The sequence below is a fragment of the Solanum lycopersicum genome, chromosome 11, assembly GCF_036512215.1.
Source record: "Solanum lycopersicum chromosome 11, SLM_r2.1".
Taxonomy (NCBI): domain Eukaryota; kingdom Viridiplantae; phylum Streptophyta; class Magnoliopsida; order Solanales; family Solanaceae; genus Solanum; species Solanum lycopersicum.
Window position 1 is genome coordinate 58,043,142 of NC_090810.1, and position 21,560 is coordinate 58,064,701.

Genomic DNA, 21,560 nt, shown 5'->3' on the forward strand with positions numbered 1-21,560 from the left:
CAATGAATGTCGAGAAATAAAAAAAAAGTTATACACTAATCAATCTATTCAATATAATAAAAAAAAAGAAGTAGCTTTTACGTACTCCAACACTGGCTTCTCGTCCAACGACTTGAACCCATTGAATGTCGTCGTGCTCACCAGAGAAACAAAAAAAAAGGTATGGTGACCATGGGGTCGAATATAAAACGTAACATAAAAAGCAATAACTTTTACGTACTCCATCACTGATTTCTCATTGCCCACCGAAAAGATGAAAAAAAGGTATGGTGACCATGGGGTGAGGGGCGAATATAAAACGTAACATAAAAGGAGTAGCTTTTACGTATTCCAACGACCTAAAACCATCGAATGTTGTCGTACTCAGCGGAAAAATTAAAAAAAAAGGATATGGTGGCTGTGGGGTTCGAACCCACGCGCACTTATGTGCAGAAGATCTTAAGTCTTCCCCCTTAACCACTCGGGCAAACCACCTGAACATTTACAAATTTCACTCTCAATTTATCTAATCACAAATTTTGTGTAGAATTATCTAGAAGCTTCTTCATCGTATATAGTCCCTCTTCATCTTCATCTTCATCTTCTTCTTCTCTACAATTCCAGAAGAAGAGAACTTTCCAGAATCTCAAATTGGTAATGGCAGAACACTTAGCTTCAATTTTCGGTACCGAAAAAGATAGAGTGAATTGCCCTTTCTACTTCAAGATCGGTGCTTGTAGACATGGAGATCGATGTTCCAGGCTCCACACGAAACCCAGTATTAGTCCGACGATTCTCCTCTCAAATATGTATCAAAGACCTGATTCAATTACCCCTGGTGTTGATGCTCAAGGCAATCCTATTGATCCTCGCAAAATCCAGGAACATTTTGAGGTATACCCATTAAGTAATTCTGCTGTAAATTACTGTTTTTGTTACGATTTGACATGGTTTATGATATGATTGCTTCTTTTGGGATATACCCAGTTAGTTTTTTCTGCTTTGTTGCTACAATTTGTTTGTTTCATGAAAAAAGACCTTTGTTTTAGGTGTTTTAGTATGAACCATAGATGAGTTTTGTGTGTTTTATGATATGGTTGCTTCTTTTTGAGGTATACCCAATTAGTTTTTTCTGCTTTTCATGCCCATCATGTTGCCTGGATTGACATGTTTTATGATATGATTGCTTCTTTTTGAGGTATACCCAGTTAGGTTTTTCTGCTTTACTTGTCTGTTGTTGCTACATTTTGTTTGTTTCATAAATAAAGAACTTTGCTTTAGGTGTTTTGTGTTTTATGAGATGATTGCTTCTTTTTGAGGTATACCCAGTTAGTTTTTTCTGATTTTACTTGTCTATTGTATTGACTACTGTTGGTATTATAGTAAGGAATGATAGTGCATTTGATATGTTGTATGATACAATTGCTTCTTCTGGAGGTATACCCAAATGGTTTATTTCTGATTTACTTGTCTATTTTATTGATTATTGTTGCTACAATTTGCTTATTTCAGGAAAAAGACCTTTGTTTTAGGTGTTTTAGTATGAGTGATAATGAATTTTGTGTGTCATATGATATGATTGCTTCTTTAGAAGGTAGTTAAGTTCTTCTGCTTTACTTGTCTGTTTTATTGGGTCATTGTTGCCTCTATATATGTGTGCTTCATGAAAAAAAGAGACTGTTATTGTAGAGGTATTATAGTATGAATGATCCGTGATTCGACATATTTTATGATATGATTGCTTCTTTTGGGGTATACCCAGTTAGATGCTTCTTTTTTCTTTTTTTTTTTGTGGTTGAAACTGGTAACTAGTTAGGTGCTTCTGTTTTATCGATCATTATTGCCACTATTTGTGTGTTTCGTGTAAAATGATCATGGATTTGATATGTTTTATGATATGATTGCTTTACTTTGAGGTGTACCCAGTTAAGTTCTTCTGTCTTATTGATCATTGTTGCCACTATTTCTGTGTTCCGTGTAAAAGAAACCTGTTGTTGTAGGAATTATAGTAAGGAATGATCATGAATTTGATATGTTATATGATATGATTGCTTCCCTTCAAGATTTAGCCAGTTAAGTTCTGCTTTACTTGTCTGTTTTATTGGTCATTCTTGCTAGTATTTGTGCAATTCATGGAAAAAAATGGAATTTTGTGAAAGATATTGTAGTATGCATGGTCGGGAATTTTGTGTGTTTTGTGATATTGACTGCTTCTTTTGAGGTATGCCCAATTGTTTTTTCTTCGTTACTTGTCTATTTTATTGGTCATAGTTGCCACTATTTGTGCATTTCATGAAAGAAAAGACTGTTGTGTAGAGGTATTATAATGATCCATGATTTGACATGTTCTATGGTATGAAATATGACTGGTTATTTTTAGGTATACCCAGTTAGGTCCTTGTGCTTTATCGATCATTATGGCCACTATTTGTTTGTTCCGTGTAAAAAGCCGTTGTTGTGGGTTTTTTAGCAAGGAATGATCTTGGATATGACATGCTCTATGATATAATTGCTTCTTTCAAGGTATACCTAGTTGTGTCTTCTATTTTATATATTGATCATTGTTGCGACCATTTGTGTGTTCCATGTAAAAAGATCGTTCTTGTAGGTATTATAGTAAGGATTAAGGAATGATCTTGGATTTGACATGTTTTATGATATGATTGCTTCTTTTGAGTAAGCTTTATGTTGAATTGGAATTGAAGCAGGGCATTGCTTTTTAGTGGTCCATAATGCTCCCTCCACCCTGAAATAGTTTTTTGCTAAGGTATTACTTATTTTGGGATGAAGGGCGTAGTAGTTAGCAAATAGCTTTGCACTTTGTGTTCTTAGAAAATATATGAGATGTAACCAATTGGATATTTGAGATATGACTTGTATGGTACTGTGGCAGGATTTTTATGAAGACTTGTTTGAAGAACTGAACAAGTATGGAGAGATTGAGAGCCTGAATATTTGTGACAATCTGGCTGATCACATGGTAGGTTTTTTGTGCTTTCTTGTAGTCATCCATTGACTGTGACTGGGGGTTTCAACTATGTATTAATGTACCCTGTGCAGGTTGGTAATGTTTATGTTCAGTTTAGTGAGGAAGAGCAGGCTGCAAATGCACTGAAGAATCTTACTGGGAGATTCTATGCCGGTAAGTTTCTATTCTTTCAAACCATATCAGTGATAAAATATTTGAATAGAGGACAAAAGAATTCAAAATGGTGAAAGAACGTGTCATGTATGAATTTTATTATCTGGACCAGGTTCATAACTACATACAACCAAGAGTGTTCAATTGAACACCCTTCGCTGGAAATTATGTTGTGTGTAATATAGGTGATAGAACTGCTAAGGCGAATGACAAGGAGGAGGTGTCTGCTAAACGGCAGAGAGCATGAGGAAAAGTTTATTACTATGTTTTATTCCAATCCCCACATGTTCTTGTAAGGGAAAATTAAATGTTCCGTCCCCATCCCACATATTTTTTCAAAAAGCTCATTTTATGTTGTGCAAGTTCCGAGGCAGCAATCTAAATTTTGTTTTTTATCACCCTTTACCACCATGCTAAAGTATTAGTTGTGTAAAGGGTGTTCAATGTTTAGTGTGTATCAATGAATGATAGATTTTGACCTATATACTACATAATTTATGGTGGCTGTAGCTCTCCGAGTCTCCAACCCTGATTGGAGCATATAGCCCGTCTTGTTCAGTTTGTCACCAATAGTTCATAATGTGATTATTTTCTCTCTTTGGTAATAAACTCTGCAGGAAGGCCCATCATTGTTGATTTCTCTCCTGTGACTGATTTTCGTGAAGCCACCTGTCGACAGTACGAGGAAAATGTCTGCAACCGCGGTGGATATTGCAACTTTATGCACCTCAAAAAGATCAGCAGGTTATTTCCACTCTATGCAAAATATTAACAATTCATTTATAAACAGTAGTCTTAGAAATTCAGTTGTAACTGACTTGTCTTTTATACCGAGTAATTAGGGAATTGCGACGTCAGTTGTTTGGAAGGTATAGGACAAGGCACAGCAGAAGCAGGAGCCGAAGCCCTTATAGGCATCGCAGCTATGAAGACCGCTCTCACAGGAGTCATAGTAGAAAGCATGATGAAAGAGACCATTATTATGAGAGTCGGAGCAGGAGGAACAGAAGTACAAGCCCTGACCACAGGAGGGGTAGGAGTAGGAGTCCCGGTGGCAGGAGAGACCGAAGTCCAGTTAGGGATGGCAGCGAAGAGAGGCGCGCAAGAATTGAGCAGTGGAACCGGGAAAAAGAACAGGCAGAACTTGATAACAGGGCTAATGCAGACAGTAACTACAAAAATGAAAGCAATGAGAATGGATCTGCTCCTAACCAAGATCAATATTATGATCAACAATGACAAGAAAGTGCATATGGATAATGAATGAATATATCGTGCTGGTTTGTGTCCTTATCCCTTATGATTTTTGATGCTTTTGTTCTGTCCTAATGTATTGTCTTCTGAGAGGGCCACCTGCCGTGTAATAGAGCTTAATGCCCATTTTCTACTTGCAGGGGGTGCAGGTTTTCAATTCTTTGATAAGCTATCTGAAAAGTTTTCGACCTTTAATTTTTTTGGTGTTCTGGCTTTAGATATGCTTCTTTTTGTGCATCATTCGTTGTTTGTTATTGCATCTACCCTTTGAATTATTATTTCAAGTTGAAATAGTGGTTTGAACATAAATTATCATTGAATTTGTAGACTTGAAGTTCCACCCACAATTTTCAACTGTCACAAACTTCTTATCCCAAAAACATAGCTATTTGAACACAACTTCAACCACCTGCCCTAAATGTTTGTGTCATTTCAATTTGTTTTACAATTTTGAACTTCTGTTGAGTGTTATAGGGTGTATACATTTTTCTTTGACTTATTCGTTTTGATGTGAAATTCCTCAACATTTATCCTATGTGACATTGTTCAAATTTCACAAACTATTGTGTTATTGTTTGGGAGAAAAATATGTTGTCACAAAGTTTCAAAAACTTGTCGAATTGGTGGTAAATTCTCTGCACTGTAATAATACCAGTTTCGAAAAAAGAAAAGAAAAAGGAACTCTGAATATCATACCACTTCTACATGTGCTATCATCAAATGAATGCTCATCATTAATTTGCCTTTTAAAGTGACTCATGCAGTGTTGCCTCCCAAAAAGCATTGTCGTGTAACGTTTCTGTTACAGGGTTTTCCCACTGCATATAAACTATTCCATAATTGTCAGGTAGGATTGGATCATGTAAAAAAGTAATAATAAACTCATCTCATGCAGTGTTGCCTTCCCAAAAAGCACTGTCGTGTAACGTTTCTGTTACAGGGTTTTCCACTGCATTAACTATTCCATAATTGTTCAGCTAGGATTGGATTATAAAAAGTGATAATAAACTTAGCTTGTCATAACATTTCTTGGTCATCCATTTGTTCTTCTAGGTTATCCAGGCTGAAATGTCCTTTTTCGGGATCTAGGTTTAGGTCTTGCATTTTAAGGGCTTTGTAATAAGAGACTTGCATGATGTTTACTTGTATAATCTTTTGCAAATGCATTGTGTGCTTGTTTGTGCAGTCAGGTTTCTTATGACCAGAGCTCATCCAGGCTAGTAGCTTTCAAACTGTTGTTTGGCCTTTTTCTTCATTTTTATTACTGCTTACCGGGAAATGTATACAGGTTGTGGAGCCAAATCAGAGGATATATACCAACAGGTTTGATTTCACAGGCATTTGCAGGGACGAGAGAAGAATGACCGATCTGCAGGTGGAGACGACAAATGTTCTAGTTCTTATTCCTTTAGTCTACTTTTAGGTTAGGGTAATGCAACTTCGGAACTTGGAACTGCTAGTTTTGCATCCTTCAGACTACTGTTTGCTATTATGAATCGCGGTGAACTTATACGAGACCAGTCTAAGGTCCTAAATGCTCAGTCGTCTAGAAAAGAAACTTGATGATATTATTTAGGTACTTCTATCTTTTACTTGGTTTTTGGTCTTCGAACTAACAGTACGGTCTGTACTGTGTGTATGTTGGCGTTTGGACAATATTTGGTTGAAGTTTGAGTTTAACTGACTGTGATGTTACCTTATTTCCTTATATTTGAATAGGATCTAGTGTTAAACTCTCTAATAATGCCTTATTAAACCTATTTAAATGATTTGATCAAAATTTAGTCACCTACTGTCAGCATGAATTGCATATGCTTTTCCAAAATAGTCCAAGTTCACATTGCAATTTCAAGAGGTAAAACAATATGTAGGTATGGTTAATTACACAATTTAAACTTCATGAACACTCATCACCACTGTGACAAAATCATAGCTCTTGTCAAAAGTGTTAGAACTTTAAAATATGTATCTTTTATATATAGAATTTCACACACGCATATATATATATATAATGTAATTTTTCGACAAAGGATGTCCATCCTGGATGGCCGTTGCTACGCCACTGTCTATAAATCGGTGCGTCAAAGAAAAAGAGGTAGCACAAACAAGATGATAAATTGAAGTATTTAGAAGATGAAAAATTCTTTATAAACACTCCTTTTATTAAGACCATTATTTCTTTCCAAATCTTTAAAAAATGTTGTATGCTTCATGGTGTTTAATCAACTTCCCAAATTAGACAGTTGAAGAGTGTATTATGTTAAAGGCTTTATCCCCACCCATCTCTTCGAAAAGATCAGTCGTGTTTTCCCTTATCCTTGAAAAAGCAACTCGAAATCGATGGGTTATAAGGGGATGCAAAATGTTGGAACTATTATTGACTTAAATTGTTAAGCAGTTGTAATAAGCTGAGAGATCAGGGGAAACAGATATATTCCAAATGATAATTCTTTTCACAGTACCTTATTCTCCTAGAAAATAAGTCTTATTTATCTGTTAATTCATCAAACTCCGATCCAACGACACATTCTACAGGTTTCGAAGAGAACTGGAGCCCAACTAGTGAGAGTGTGCTCTCCAATGGAGATTAAAGATAGTTTTCAATAGACCACAAGTTAAAAGAAAGTTTTTAACCAAAGCAGTAACAGGCTCATCACAGTTAAACAATGAACTATGAAGTTGTAAGATTAAAGGATCATATAAAGAAAGGTGTTCAAAATAGTAATGAATATAGATAGGGGCAAAACTTTCTGGTAACAAAAACATTCATCAAAATTGACCTACTAAGGAAAATAGCTTAAATCCATAGGGAGACCAAACATCTATAAACTAAAAAAATAAAAATAAAAATTCTTTGCTCTTCAACAACATCTTCCAAGCACTCTACTTCCTTCCTTGCTTGCCCTTGAAGTTCTTTTGGCCACTGAAGTTCCTGCACAAGTAATGTCAATAAAAAATTAGTCGTGTTTCAAGCGAAGGGCGTGGGGGAAAACGGGAAGGGGCTTTGCTGTGTTTGTTGTTTGTACATACTTGTTGTTAGATTTGTTGCCGGAGAACTGACCACCAGATTTTGGGGACTGAGTTTTCGGTTTGTTGTTACCATTGAATGCAGGTTTACCATTTTGCTTAGCAGAAGGGGTGGCTGGACCTTTCTTACCACCTGAAAAAAAAAGGATGTCAACGACAAAGGTTGTATAGTAACATTTCATTAAATGAAACATGAAATATATATATATAACCGACCTGACTTGTTGTCGGGGGTTGCTTGTTTAGCTTTTTTGCCGGAGCCAGGAGCTACTTTAGGAGATGGAGCTGGTCTCTTCTTCTGCTCAACCTTTTTATCATTAAAATATCGATTAGGCATAACTAATCTAATTACGACGCCTTCACAAGTCCGGAAAAAACTGGGCACGATCACAGAAAGATCCAAAATTTAATACCTTTTTAGGTGTCTCTTCTTCTGAATCATCATCTTCCTCGGAATCATCATCATCCTCGGAATCATCAGAAAGATCCATCCCTTCTGGTCCATCCTAGAATAAACAACAGGAGAAAATGTTCAATACACCCAGATGGAATATAAGGAAAAAGATTTTTCCTCATATAAAAGATGCAGAATAAGCATTAACAGAAGTCTTTATGAATCATACCATGCCTAGAGGCACATCATCAGAGTCATCTTCAGAATCGTCTTCATCATCAGAGTCATCTTCAGAATCGTCATCATCTTCATCAGATTCCGTCTCTTTCTTTGATTCAGCTACCTTAGCATTTTTCTCATCCTTCGCAGGTGCAGACTTCTTTGCATCAGGCTTTACATCCTTCACATCAGCCTCAAGTTTCCCATTCAGTGCCTCCATAACATTCTCTTCATCGGAAAAAACATCATCTCCAGAGTCAATTTCCTCACTGCTCGGATCATCAGCAGAGTATCCCATGAAGTGCACACTCCCATTTTTCCATCCATGTGAAAGTTCAAACTCCTTTTCAAAGACCAAGTCAAACATCAACTGAGGTCTATCCTCAGCAGATAGAGTTCCAATGACATATTTGTTATCTCCAACAGTTAGGCGTAGTGGAACATATTTGGCTTCTTTGACATCCTTCACTTCACCTATGGCAGCCTACAAACAAACCAACATTTCAACATTCCAAAACGCCCTGATATCCATTTAAAAGCAAAGAGACATTATATTAAGCATTGAGAAAGAATACCAAGAAAAAACCTTACCTGAGAAATATGAATGAGCTTGAAAAGCTCGGGCTTAACCTTTAGTGTTTGTCCTGCTTTCACTTCAACACCTATACATAGTTCATGTGAAAGAGATGTCACACCTTAACAAGTTACACACAATACAACCACAACAAACCCTGTATGATCCCACGAGGGAGGGAGGGGTCGGGGAGTGTATACAGCTTTTTCTTAAGAAATCCACATCAAAATTTTGAAGAACACCTATAACTTACTAATACTAAAAAGTGATATCAGAAAATATTTATATTTCAAAGTAGGGCACTTAGCTCAAAGATTGCAACTTATTTCTCTTATCTGATGTTATAATTTGGGTTTAAAATTCATCAAGATTATGTCTTTAAAAGAAGTAAACATAAAATCTGGCAAACAATTGCTTTTACACATACCCCACAAAGTGCATACAATCTTAACACCAAAACGAATACACATTACCAGTAACATAGCTTAAGATTGAACTACATATCAGTTAGAAACGAACAAAAGAAGATCCATAACCTTGAAAACTTATTACTTTATTTTTTAAACATACAGAAATTGACTTCCAAGCATACCCAAAACACTACAAGGTAACTAACACACACAAAAAAAAAACAGCACAACAACAACATAACAAGCAAAATCCACAAAGTTCATTACTTTCTTTTCAAGTAATCAAAAACCAAACAAGGGAACACATAAAAACTGATTCTTAAACACACCCCAAAACTCCAAAACTCCATTGATGATGTGAAGACCTCAAATATTAAGGGCAACAGAGTATAGCAACAAGACTTTTAAAGGAAACACACAAAAATCAAATTTCAACCATAAACTCTATAAAGCAACAACAGAATACCCACAAAGTTAATTACTTTCAATTCAAATAATCACCAATAAAGAAGCAGAAAACACAGATAAAAACACAATAAAATTGAATTTTAATCATACCCCAAAACTCCATTGATGATTGTTTGAAAAGCTGAAAAACTGGGGGCGAAGTAAGAGAGCAAAAAAGACTGCTATTCGAAGTGCAAAGATTGAAGAGGGCGGTACCAATGAGGGTTTTAGAGGGTTTATATAGAAAAAATTGCCGCTTAACTAGGGTTTATGGTTTCCCAATTTGACAAAAAGTTTCAATTTTTTTTTTTTTGTATACTGAAGAAAACCCGATGGGCCTAGTTTGAGGTAGCCCAATAATACCATTATCATTTATGGGCCAATATTTGAACAACTTTTTATTGACTCTTTTTTTTTTTATTTATATGAGAGTTTTATAGTTAATTACATTAAAAAATTATTTTGTTATTTATATGAGAATTTTATAGTTAATTATATCTAAAAATTATTTAAATTTGGTGGATTCACAAACATCCCAAAATATCTGGATATATCGTATTTTGATTTTGAATATATTCTGATACATTGCTTCTTGATTTTGAATACATTATTCAACGTCTCAATATATTGCGTAATGTGATGTATCCGATCGATAGCACGTAGAGTGATGTATCTGACTTATATATCGCATAAAGTGATGTAGAGAATTTTTGTGATTTTTCAAATAATAATTTTTTTAAAAAATATGATAAAATAAATTATATATTAAGTAATTTTTCCTATTTATATCAGGTAGCCACACTATGGCAAACATTTAAAAGTTGTGTAGTTTTTAATTTTTGTTGTACATATGGCCATATTTATAGTCTTTTTTTTTTTTGTAGTAACATTCACAAAGCACAAGTTTTTATTCTATGTAGGGTATGAATAAGTGTCTGTAAAATTTATATATATATAGGTATAAACTCACTTTTAGAACTTTGCAAAGTTTTGTTTTGAAAAATATAAAACTTATTCATACATAAATTTAGCCCTATTTTATTTGAATTAGCGATATATATATTGACATAATATATAACAGTTGAATCGGCATGCTATTATTTGTATAAAGTATAAGAGCATGAAATATGAAGCATGATGGTTAAAAATGAATGATATCCCATCCTAAGTAACTGCTTTCATGAATAGGCGAGTATAAATTATATAATTTTTTATCTAAGAGAGTTTGAATGAACGTCTTCAACCAACGTGGTTTCGCCCCTGACATAAAATATTTGAATTGTTTAGAATAAGTCGAAATAATTTAGTCTACGAACCAAACATTCCCGATAAATAAGGCTATACTTGGACAACTCCAACAGGCTAAATACTTTACACTTCATGTCCACTCCACTGTTATGTAATACTTCCCTTATCCAATCCTCCATGCCCACCGTCCTCCGCCCTCCCTCCTCCCCACTCCGCCGCCACCACGGCGGCCGCCGGCATCATCGCCACCACCTCTTACCTTCATCACCCTTTTTCCTTCCCCTAAAACCCCTTTCATTATCTCCCTCAATATCCCTTTACACCCCCTTTTCTTCATCTTCCACTTCACCCCAACAACTTCTACTCGATTCCCAAGAAAATCAAGTTGATTTCGACAATTGGGACCCCGTTTCTGCTTCTGGGGTTGCTGAAAGTTTCAATTTTGATGATTCTTTTGACTCTGTGGAGTTGAAGAAGTTTGAAACCCCATCTATTGAGGTGAGGGAATTAGAGGATATACCTGATCAATGGCGTAGGGCAAGATTAGCTTGGCTTTGTAAAGAGCTTCCTGCTCACAGGACGCCTACTATGGTTAGGATTTTGAATGCACAAAGGAAGTGGTTTAGGCAAGAAGATGGGAGTTTTGTTGCTGTTCATTGTATGCGAATTCGCGAAAATGAAGCTGCTTTTAGGGTAATGTGTTCATTTCTTTTGCATCTATGTCCTGTGTCCACACACACAAGTACACAAATAAATTTGTATAGAGTTGAACAAGTAGACAAACTGCGGAAGTGTCCTATGCGGCAATGCATGTAGCATGTTACATGACGTTTTATGTCACGTAGGATATGTGTGTTCTAATTGTTCAACTTTATACTAGTTTAAGTTCGAGTTGTGCACACTCAAAGTTGAAGGACATAGATACAAGTTGATGGCAAGTTATGTATGTATTATATACCTTTTAGCTATGTTGGTTAAAGTATTTGGGTTGTTCAGTAGTAGCCTCACTTATTGGTGTGATATGTTTATGTATTATGTTATGTATGAGACGTGTGTCTAATTGTTCAATTTTAACACTCAAAGTTGGAGGACATAGATATAAGTTGATCCCAAGTTAAAAGGCATATGTATGTATTATGTTATGTAGGATATGTGTGTGTAATTGTTCAATTTTAAACAATCAAAGGTGGAGGACATTGATATAAATTGACGCCAAATTAAAGGCATATGTATGTAATTATGTATTATGCCTTTTAGTTATGTTGGTAAAAAGGTATTTGAGTTGAACATTAGTAGCCTCACTTATCAGTATATATTATGTGGAAGAAATTTGATATAAATTTTGGAGAATGTGGAGAAAAAATTCCATTGAACTGTATGTGTGTTTGCAAAAATGAAGCTGCTTTTAGGGTAGTGGTGTTCATTTCCTTTAGTTTGAAAAAGTTGTTATCTTTACTGTTTTTGGTTATGTTGGTAAAAGTTTTCGGATTGATCATTAGTAGCCTCTCTTAACAGTAGCTACGGAGATAATTTCTGTTATACTGCATGTGTATTCGCGAAAATGAAGCTTCTTTTAGGATAATGTGTTCATTTGCTTTAGTTTAGTCAATTCTTTATTATAGAAAAGGATGGTATCTTTTTGTATTTTTGGTTATGTTGGTATAACATTTGGGTTGATCATTAGTGGCTTCACTTATCACGAACTATATATGTCGATGATATTTGCTAGAAATGGTGGAGAAAATTGCCGTTACTCTGTGCTTGGTTCATTTTTTCTGATAAGATACTTGTGCTTCTTAAGATTTTGTACTTGTCAAGGTTTAGCATTTCATCGTTTTTGCACTTTAAGCAGTGTTAAGAAAATTGCTCAATAGGTTCGCACTCCATGGTGCCTTGTTTTTTTTCATTTGGAATGACTAAGGAAGAGTAGCTATCGGCATTTTACTTGCTTCCTCAAAATAAAATCCAACGCTTTTACGTTGAATTGCATTAAAAAACTTATTTTTCCATTTGTCTGATGCCTAATTACTCATATTATGTATTTAAAATAATAGTGTCTAAGCTCTAAATCACAATGATCTAAAAATATCTGTTGTAAAATAGCAGGTTTACAAATGGATGATGCCGCAACATTGGTTTCGATTTGATTTTGCTCTAGCTACAAAACTAGCAGATTACTTGGGAAAGGAACGAAAGCACTTGAAGTGCCGGGAGATTTTTGATGACATAATTAATCAGGGACGAGTGCCTTGTGAATCTACATTCCATATTCTCATTATTGCCTATCTTAGTTCATCTGGACCATCAGTGCTAGATGAAGCATGTAACATCTACAATCGCATGGTGCACTTGGGAGGTTATAAGCCTCGGCTTAACTTACACAATTCTCTGTTTAAAGCTCTTTTGGGGAAGACATCGAGCGAGAGTAAACAATTTCTGAAACAGGCTGAATTTATATATCAGAACTTGACTTCCTCTGGATTGGAAATACACAGAGATATTTTCGGGGGTCTTATATGGCTTCACAGTTATCAAGATGTGGTCGATATGGAAAGAATCGCTGCACTAAGAGCAGAAATGCGGTCTAGAGGAATTGAAGAGAGCAAAGAGGTACTTGTGTCAGTTTTAAGAGCTTGCTCGAAGGATGGAAATGTGGAGGAAGCCGAAAGAACTTGGTCAAAACTTCTCTCCATCGATGGCTGTCCTCCTTCTCAAGCTTTTGTCTATCGTATGGAAGTATATGCAAAGATTGGAGAACCTACAAAATCTTTGAAAGTATTTAGGAGGATGCAGGAACAACTGGGTTCCACCTCCGTTGCAGCATACCATAAAATAATAAAGGTGCTGTCTAAATATCAAAAACTAGACCTTGCAGATTCTATCATGTCTGAGTTCATAAACAGTGGTATGAAACAGCTGGTCCCATCATTCATCGATTTGATGAGGATGTACTCCATTGCAGGTTTACATGAGAAACTGGAATCTACCTTTCTCCGGTACCGTGAAGTCTGCCATCCGAATCTGACAGTTTTTAATATTTATTTGGATTTATTGGTGAATACTGGCAATCTGAGCCTCGCTGAAGAAATCTTCCATGAAATGCGTGGTAATGTGGCAATTGGTGTTGATTCTCGTGCTTGCAACAGTATCTTGAGAGGCTATATGACCTCTGCAGAGTATGTGAAGGCAGTAAAGATATACAATTTGATGCGCCAAAAGAAATACGACGTTGAGATTGAATCTTCATTGATGGAAAGACTTGATTATGTTCTTAGCTTGCGGGAGAAAGTAATTGAAAAACCTATTAGACTGAAGCTCACAGCAGAGCAACGAGAGGTTTTGACAGGGTCGCTTCTTGGGGGTGTGCAAATTAGATCAGATGAAGAGAGAAGATTGCATGCAATCCATTATGAATTTAATGAAGAGTCGAGGATCCATTCCATTTTTAAGAGACACATACATGATGAATTTCACGAGTGGTTAGGCTCTCATGATATGATGGTGGATAGCACTGCGGACATTCCTAGTTCTTTTACTACCATTTCACATTCTGATTTTACTTTCTATGCTGATCAGTTCTGGCCCAACGGACGTCCTTGTATACCAAAACTTATACATAGATGGTTGTCACCTCGCGTTCTTGCTTACTGGTATATGTACGGTGGTTACCGGACATCATCTGGTGATATTCTGTTGAGAGTAAAGGGAAGTTCAGAGGGTGTTGTGAGTATTCTTAAAGCACTAAAAGCCAAATCGTTACACTGCCGAGTAAAAAATAGAGGGAAGGTCTTTTGGATAGGATTTCTGGGGGACAATGCTACATTTTTCTGGAAGGTGGTAGAGCCCTTCATTATTGATGAGTTAAAGGGACTCCTTAAAGCAGGTGGCGACTCAAATGGATCCCTGGAAACCCAATGTATCAATTTTGACAGCGGATCAGAGTCCAACGAGAAGAATTCAGGTTATATCGAACCTGACACGTCCTTGTCTGATTGATGCATTGGTCTGTATGCCTTCTATTGCAAGGTGTAAAATTATTTGAGATGAATAACGTTGCTGCGAAAGTTTTTGGCTGATAACGTGACGAAGTGCCTTCTGATAGGTATAATTACCTCAACATTATCTTTTGTGATGTGTCTATTGTAGGTTTAAAACCATATATGTAAACTAGCTCTAGACCTTGTACATTCCTCTGGTACATAGCACATTCTTCGAGATCTTCCATAAGTTGAAAGCATGGATTTAAGTAGGGTAGAACGTGTCTTGGTACACAACTTTAATCACCTTTGATTCCCATAACTAGTACACAACTCTAATCACTCTGTTTCATGTTGATCCTACATGAAAATACTACTCTCTTTCCAACCTTTGATCCTCAGTTTCTCGTTCGAACAACAGTAATGATCCGTTAATTTGTGGATTGCAGGACTTGTGGTTCATTCACAGTCAGCTCTGTTACAAGATACTACTCACAGCCCACAGGTACTAATCAACTTTCTTTTGGTGTATTTAAGAGGATACAGAAAAGTAAGTTGTGTGGTCGACTCAAGACAATCTACAAAAGACGGGTACAGCTAGTCTGCTACATGTGCTGAATAGAGGTGGAATCAGTTTACCATATTTTCTTACATTGCTCTATATCATCTACACAGATTTGACAGATGTTCCTATATTTGTTGGGAATGAAGTGGGCTATGCCAAGAACAGCTGCTGATTTTGTTTCATCCTCGATCGGTATGACATCACTTTCTTAGTGCTGGTTAGTTTTCCTCCTCCTTACCTTTGTGTTCAAAATCAACAAGTTTGAGATGAATAAAATGCTAAAACACACTTGTGGGGGGGTGTACACTGATTTGCTGTGGATATTACTGTTACTTAGGACTATGTATTGTGGAGATTGTTGTGTTAAGTACCAACAAAATGTTTAGTGCTGATTGCTAAACATTTTACTTACGAGCTCGTGTAGTACTCACTGCTTGCTTGTAATACAAGTACAACTATTGATTTCAAGTTCGATTAAAGGTGAAGTATTACGAAGGCTGACAGTCAGTGTAAAATTAACCGATTTTGGTGAAAAACTATGGTAATTTTTTATCTTCTTTCAATTGATTGTTGAACTTGTGGTTCTTTGTACACTCCAGTTTGCACTTTGTTCATTTAAAGGGCAAATCATATCATATATTATAATTATATGTTCAACTTTGTGGTACATGTTAAAAAGTTAAAATAGTCCCACATTTATCACGTGAAGCACAAATTTCAAATTATTGACCATATATATTAGTATAATACAATAATTTTATGGAATCTTTAAAGATTTTGTTAGTAGACACAATAATTTTGGATTCACTATATTTACATATGGTAAATATATATAATATTCTACTAAGTATGTCTTTCAAATAATAATAAAGAAACATTTAACATTGCAAGACATTTAAAAGGTACTCTTTTTTTTTTTTTGAAAAGGTTTGAAATATATTTGAATTTTGATCGAAATTGTTGTAATAATTTCAAATTTACATACTATCCCTGCACTATTTAATAGTGTATGAATAAATTATTATTTATAATGATGCAATATCTATGACGTGTACGTATGCATATATATATCTTTAAAATATAGTATTTCATCAATTTCGTATTAATTGAATTTTTGAAGTGTTTCACACCATTTAAGAGAAGTAGATTAAGACATGTATTGAACATAGTTTTTCATTTTTATCCCTATTAATTATTGTCAAATTTATTGAAAAAATCATCATATCGAAAATCCAAACGAAGGATAAAATTGGGAAGAGTATTTAATAATTAATCTTGAAGATTGAACAATTAAGTTAATTTGAACAATGAAAAATGAATTGATATGGAATGAAGGGAATATTAAATAGTTAGGGGTAATCGATCCTATCCAAAGTTTGAAATTATGATAACAGTTTGGATCAAAATTTCAATAATTTTTGTAGCTTTTTTCCTTTTTTTTTAAATGAAAGATGTGTATAAATATTAAGTTTAAAATTTAGTTATAAATATTTGAAATCGTTATTATAAAATTTTGATTAATAATGCACTCAATTATTTTACACATTATTGCTACTTGAAAAATACTATTGGCTTCTCCTTTTTTTTTTTCAAATTAAAATAAATCCCAATCTCAATTTCACAAAATAAAAAATACATAGAAAGGCATAAAATAATTCTACTCCATGTTGCATGTATAACATGACAAAAGATTGATATAAATTATGGTAGAGATTACAAATTCATTATAAAAATCATGTCAGAAGCATCGTTTCATGAGATAGCCTTATACTTTATATATTTAAATTTAATTTGATCAATAATATTTATTTTTCTGCTCACACTTTTAAACAACATCATAACATTATTCTAGATACTCAAAAATTAGTCTACAGTGTATAATGTATAATAATTTTAAATTTACGAAGAATATTAATAGCTCGATTAATTAGGTACGTAAATTTTCATTTTGTTGATAAGAGTTTCAAACTTACAGTGACAAATTTGGAGTATAATTTCTTCACAGCATGAAATCCATGAATTTGAGCCAAGGTAATGAAATTTTTGTAGCAGTAGCTTTATCAGCTTGCTTTGCACAGCTCGAAGAAGAAGACGATGTTCCGGCACCGGCGCCGGCGGAATTTGACGTTTTTGGACATAGAAAGAAGTTTCTAGAACCTAATCCGATCAGTTTCTCTTCCCTGTCTAAACCTGGAACGGGAAAAATATCAGTTCGCCGTGAAAATCAACGGTTCAGATTCAGCGATGAAGTGGATTAAACAGTTCTTACTTTCTAAACTGAACTGCGAGTAATGAAGATCGTAATCGGCGGGATTGACGGATGTAAGAACCGGCCGCCTTCCTTCTTTCGAGTATTGCCGGAGAGCGGCAGCGATGAGATCCTGAACCGTCGATTCAAGCGAAATTAGAACATGTACAGGACCTATACTTCTCTGAATCGTAACATTCAACAGCAGCTTCGTTAGCTTCAATTTGTCCTTCATTTCCGGCGATTTACCGGTTCCGGCTGAAATTCTACCGGCGGAGAGCAAATCCGGTACTGTTCTCGGCCTTCGCAGCAACTCCGACGTACTACCCTCCGAACTCTGTACGTGAAACGACATTGATTTCTCCGATAACTTCCCCTTCCGATTCTTCTCCTCACTACCTCCTCTCCGGTGATTTCTCGGAGAAGGCATTTACGCTTTAATGTTTACCTGTGCGACGGTAGCGGATGAATACCTGTCAGTTTTCCGGTGACCGGCAGTGAACATAACCAGAATGGCAGAAGCGTAATTCAGATGAAGTAGAGGGACTAATTTACAATTGAAGAAAATGGTGTTCCCGCTTACTCCTATTTATATGGGGATGAAGAAGATAAGGTCCATTGAGATTGGTCGAAATTCCTGTAAAATAAGAGCAATTTTTTTTTTTTTAAATGTAAAAGTTTTATAATTATAATTATTTATTTCTTTTGTCTTTTTTCATGTGATAATATTTGATTTAAAATTTAATTTAAAATAAGTTTAAAAACTTTATGATTGAAAGAAAGATTATTCAGAATTTGTGGTTTGAAATACATTTTCTCCATTTACACAATTATAAATTATCTCATAAAATTTTTAAAGTTCGAGTTTTTTTTTTCAATTATAAAAAATGTAATATTCTTTTTAGACTAATTAACAAAAGTGTGGCATGTATAAAGGAAACTTTAACATTTTATTCTAATATATTCAGATATATTACTACTGGACTATAATTTATTTATTTAAGGCCAAATTTATGATTGTTTTTCTAAAGTTGACACGAAATTTTACTTCGACATCTTAAGTGGACGATGTTTAAAAATAATTTTATTTTTTTAATTATTTTTTAATAAATTATTGTCTTGGCAGCGATTTAACGTGAATTTCTTTTGTTATTATTTATTTGCTATTTTTTTAAAAAAAAATGAAATCGCTGCCAAAGCCCCACTTAATTTTCTAATATATTTATAAGGAGAGAGAAAAATGAGTTACTTTTTTTGAGGGGCAATTTAGTAAACATTTCAAAGTCTTCATTATTTCTTAAACTACGAATCGGTTAAAATATTGCCACATAAAATGAGACGGAGAGAGTATTATTTTTTGGCCTAAAAAAAGTCCCTTCACGCGCTGATATTGGGTACATACACTTACCATGTCATGTCAGCGAAAAATATAAAAATGACACAGTGAAATTCTACCTGAAATATCTAAATGAACATTAGCTAGTTGAAGGGCCTAAGTGAAATTTTATGTCAAATTTAAGGAACTATCAATGAATTTGACTTTTATTTGATAATATAGAAATTAAAAAAAAATTAACCTAATAATAAATTTAATAATATTTTATAAGTGACTTACCGCAAGAGTATAATGTACACAATTGTATTTCTATTTTATAAAAATGATAAAAATTATTTTCAACCTTCAACGCTAATAAAAATATATCAAACAAATATCATATTACAATCAATATGAAATTGAAAATAAAAAAAAAAGGAGATAACATATAATTAGTAAAATGAGAGACTAATAAATTAAAACTAATATAATGATATTATTGATAAGAAAAGATCTATATCATACAACTATGTATTAATCTTTTTTATATCTTTCTATTCAAAATTTTAAATTACTAATTTCAAATTATGTAAATTAGGTCCAAACAAAGAGTATAATAATGGGACCCACAGATCTCCTGTGGATCCCACATTATATGACACGTGGCAAACGGCAGCATTGCTTCGCGAGAGTACTTTAATGGTATGTGGTATAAAAACGTTTTAGTTATGACGGCTTTACAATCCAATAAAATAATGACACGTGTAAAATATAGAAACTTCCAAAACATTCCAATTTTTGTTTTTTTTACTTCACAACATTCCCCTTTACCATTCATTAATGATATTTCACAAGATAATTTTTATTATTTTATATTTATTTTTTAATATTTAAATGATTTATAAAATGATAATTTTTCTGTTTTAATTTATACGATATAATTTGTGTTGAAGCAAAATATGATGTATTAATAATTTAAAATAAGTTATAGTGTAAATTTGAATTATTTTATTAATAAAATATTACTCCCCTATCTCTATTTAGTTGTCCATTTTAGAAATAACACACATATTAAGATAGCATTATTTAGTATAGTAAAGTTATAATTTTACCCTTATGAATTATGATTTCAAAAATGATAGAATTAAAACTTATAAATTCTCAAGAAGTTTAAATAAGGGTATAATAGAATTTTTTTTTATTCTTTCTTAATTTGTCAAAATAGACAAGTAAATAGAAAAGGAAATATGAATAAGCAAATAAGGACAAAGGGAATACTAAATATGTAAATGTATCGTTCTTTTATACTCTTGAGCTTCATTAATAAAAGTAACAAAGTAAAAATATTATTTTAATTATATCAAGTAAAATATGAATAAATAAAAATAGACGAAAGAAATACTATTTTATTGATTTTCTTTTTGTGTATGTCAAAGCAACCTGTTTTACTTTTAGACATAAAACATTTAACAGTATTACAAATTATTTGTTTTATTTAGACAGTTAAATTAAAATTGAACATATGATAAAGTTTTTATATTAGACACTTTTCTCTTCAAATTTAAATCATGTTTTGCGCGCATTCTTAAATATTCATTACATAGATAAGTTGATCGTTTAAATTATCTTACCTCCTTTAATTATACCTGCTTATCTAGATAAGTCATAAAACCCCATGACTATTCAAATTGAAGTTGATGTGTATAAATAGAAGGTATGTCATATTTTATATGGTTAACTTAACTATCTGATAGATACTTAAAATACAAAGATTTCCCTCCAAAAAATCAAACTCGAAAATATCTAATGAAAACACTTGATAAACAAGATTTAATTTGTGTTCATGAATGAAATTTATTAATAAATTTAAGAAATTATTTATGTATTCTAAAAATATCATATAATATTGAATAGGATATACTATGAATCCAAAGAGTTTAAATTAATGAACTAACTAAGTAAGAATTATCTTAATACAAGTACAATGTTTTTAAAATTGTGGTTAAATTATCTTAACATTTTTTCACATATATTTCTTGCCAAAATTTAGAAACTTAATTCAATATAGATTGCTTGTATTACTAGTATGATGTGATCATTTAACAATATTCAATGAATTTGTTTTCTAAAAAAGTGGATGAATTTAGGTCATAATCAAATCATATTATCATGTTATGTTTCTGATAAAAAGAAAGAGAAAATAATTATATAAACAATTAAAAATAATGCAAGAAATTAAAACAACATTTTGCAACATTGACTATAGACCTTTCTACCTCCACAACTTAATAACCAAATTCATATATAAATTGAATTCTCATAATAGATCGATATCGTTGAAATAAATTAATATGTTCACAGTGAAGGATTTAGGATTTTCATTAGGGTTCGAAAAAAAATAGTGCTTAAGATTTGAGGTTTGAACCGCTCAACCACTAATTCTTAAATATGCAACATAATTTTTTTCCGAGGGAGTTCCGCAAACTCTAGGTCCTGCCCCAGTATGTCCATGTCATTATCAAATTCGAGATTTTTTTTATAGATAATAAAAAAAAGAATACCTCAATCATTTCTCAATAATTGATATATGTTTAAGTTTTTTTTCACGTAATATTCAAAATCTGTTCTGAAATTCGACTAATACAGATAGCTGAAAAGCCCACTATAAAAAATAAAATATTATTTATTAATTATAATTTTTTATTGAGAATTCAAACTCAAAACTATTCCAGCCTAAAGTATATCTAGTGTAGGTGTGTTC

At 33.5% G+C, this 21,560-nt stretch overlaps 4 protein-coding genes and 1 non-coding gene across 15 annotated transcripts; 2 read left to right on the top strand and 3 right to left on the bottom strand.

Moving 5' to 3' along the window:
- Positions 1 to 391: 391 nt before the first annotated feature.
- Positions 392 to 474, bottom strand: TRNAL-UAA (transfer RNA leucine (anticodon UAA)). The gene has a single exon. It is a non-coding gene; the product is annotated as a tRNA-Leu (tRNA).
- On the top strand, positions 455 to 6,059 carry LOC101245917 (splicing factor U2af small subunit B). 3 transcript variants are annotated; one of them, XR_011212535.1, is made up of 6 exons: positions 490 to 873; positions 2,873 to 2,959; positions 3,040 to 3,121; positions 3,739 to 3,865; positions 3,964 to 5,591; positions 5,664 to 6,059. XR_011212535.1 is itself a non-coding variant. In XM_004250962.4 (6 exons), the coding sequence occupies exons 1-5, from the start codon at positions 637 to 639 to the stop codon at positions 4,358 to 4,360; spliced, it is 930 nt and encodes a 309-aa protein (XP_004251010.2). In that variant the 5' UTR covers positions 490 to 636; the 3' UTR covers positions 4,361 to 4,401; positions 5,664 to 6,059. The 3 variants fall into 3 exon arrangements, 2 of the variants coding, with proteins under 2 accessions (XP_010313325.2, XP_004251010.2); XM_004250962.4 differs by having other exon boundaries at positions 3,964 to 4,401; XM_010315023.4 differs by having other exon boundaries at positions 455 to 873; positions 3,964 to 6,059.
- A 990-nt stretch (positions 6,060 to 7,049) lies between these two features.
- HDT3 (histone deacetylase) lies at positions 7,050 to 9,730 on the bottom strand. The gene is made up of 7 exons (NM_001365033.1): positions 9,558 to 9,730; positions 8,607 to 8,677; positions 8,026 to 8,499; positions 7,816 to 7,908; positions 7,619 to 7,709; positions 7,406 to 7,535; positions 7,050 to 7,307 (listed from the first exon to the last, which is right to left on the bottom strand). The coding sequence occupies exons 1-7, from the start codon at positions 9,568 to 9,570 to the stop codon at positions 7,259 to 7,261; spliced, it is 921 nt and encodes a 306-aa protein (NP_001351962.1). The 5' UTR covers positions 9,571 to 9,730; the 3' UTR covers positions 7,050 to 7,258.
- A 1,014-nt stretch (positions 9,731 to 10,744) lies between these two features.
- LOC101246211 (pentatricopeptide repeat-containing protein) lies at positions 10,745 to 18,292 on the top strand. Of its 8 annotated transcripts, XM_019211059.3 has the most exons (6): positions 10,745 to 11,387; positions 12,801 to 14,796; positions 15,121 to 15,176; positions 15,347 to 15,453; positions 15,574 to 15,777; positions 17,212 to 18,292. In XM_019211059.3, the coding sequence occupies exons 1-2, from the start codon at positions 10,827 to 10,829 to the stop codon at positions 14,688 to 14,690; spliced, it is 2,451 nt and encodes an 816-aa protein (XP_019066604.1). In that variant the 5' UTR covers positions 10,745 to 10,826; the 3' UTR covers positions 14,691 to 14,796; positions 15,121 to 15,176; positions 15,347 to 15,453; positions 15,574 to 15,777; positions 17,212 to 18,292. The 8 variants fall into 8 exon arrangements, with proteins under 8 accessions (XP_019066604.1, XP_025884168.1, XP_025884167.1 ...); XM_026028383.2 differs by lacking the exon at positions 15,574 to 15,777 and having other exon boundaries at positions 15,121 to 15,262; XM_026028382.2 differs by having other exon boundaries at positions 15,347 to 15,777.
- On the bottom strand, positions 14,936 to 17,914 carry LOC101246792 (uncharacterized protein At4g22758). Of its 2 annotated transcripts, XM_010315024.4 has the most exons (3): positions 17,506 to 17,914; positions 17,210 to 17,426; positions 14,936 to 15,474 (listed from the first exon to the last, which is right to left on the bottom strand). In XM_010315024.4, the coding sequence occupies exons 1-2, from the start codon at positions 17,912 to 17,914 to the stop codon at positions 17,236 to 17,238; spliced, it is 600 nt and encodes a 199-aa protein (XP_010313326.2). In that variant the 3' UTR covers positions 14,936 to 15,474; positions 17,210 to 17,235. The 2 variants fall into 2 exon arrangements, with proteins under 2 accessions (XP_010313326.2, XP_025884173.2); XM_026028388.2 differs by lacking the exon at positions 14,936 to 15,474 and having other exon boundaries at positions 16,904 to 17,426.
- Positions 18,293 to 21,560: the final 3,268 nt, after the last annotated feature.

Coding starts and splice junctions, on each gene's coding strand:
- LOC101245917 (XM_010315023.4), top strand. CDS start 637: ATGGCAGAACACTTAGCTTCAATTTTCGGTACCGAAAAAGATAGAGTG. Junction 874..2,872: donor AAATCCAGGAACATTTTGAG/GTATACCCATTA, acceptor GTACTGTGGCAG/GATTTTTATGAAGACTTGTT. Junction 3,122..3,738: donor TACTGGGAGATTCTATGCCG/GTAAGTTTCTAT, acceptor TAAACTCTGCAG/GAAGGCCCATCATTGTTGAT.
- HDT3 (NM_001365033.1), bottom strand. Junction 8,500..8,606: donor AGCTCATTCATATTTCTCAG/GTAAGGTTTTTT, acceptor GTTTGTTTGTAG/GCTGCCATAGGTGAAGTGAA. Junction 7,536..7,618: donor AACCCCCGACAACAAGTCAG/GTCGGTTATATA, acceptor TTTTTTTTTCAG/GTGGTAAGAAAGGTCCAGCC.
- LOC101246211 (XM_069291548.1), top strand. CDS start 10,827: ATGTCCACTCCACTGTTATGTAATACTTCCCTTATCCAATCCTCCATG. Junction 11,388..12,800: donor AAAATGAAGCTGCTTTTAGG/GTAATGTGTTCA, acceptor GTAAAATAGCAG/GTTTACAAATGGATGATGCC.
- LOC101246792 (XM_010315024.4), bottom strand. CDS start 17,914: ATGCCTTCTCCGAGAAATCACCGGAGAGGAGGTAGTGAGGAGAAGAAT. Junction 17,427..17,505: donor CTCGCAGTTCAGTTTAGAAA/GTAAGAACTGTT, acceptor TTCCCGTTCCAG/GTTTAGACAGGGAAGAGAAA.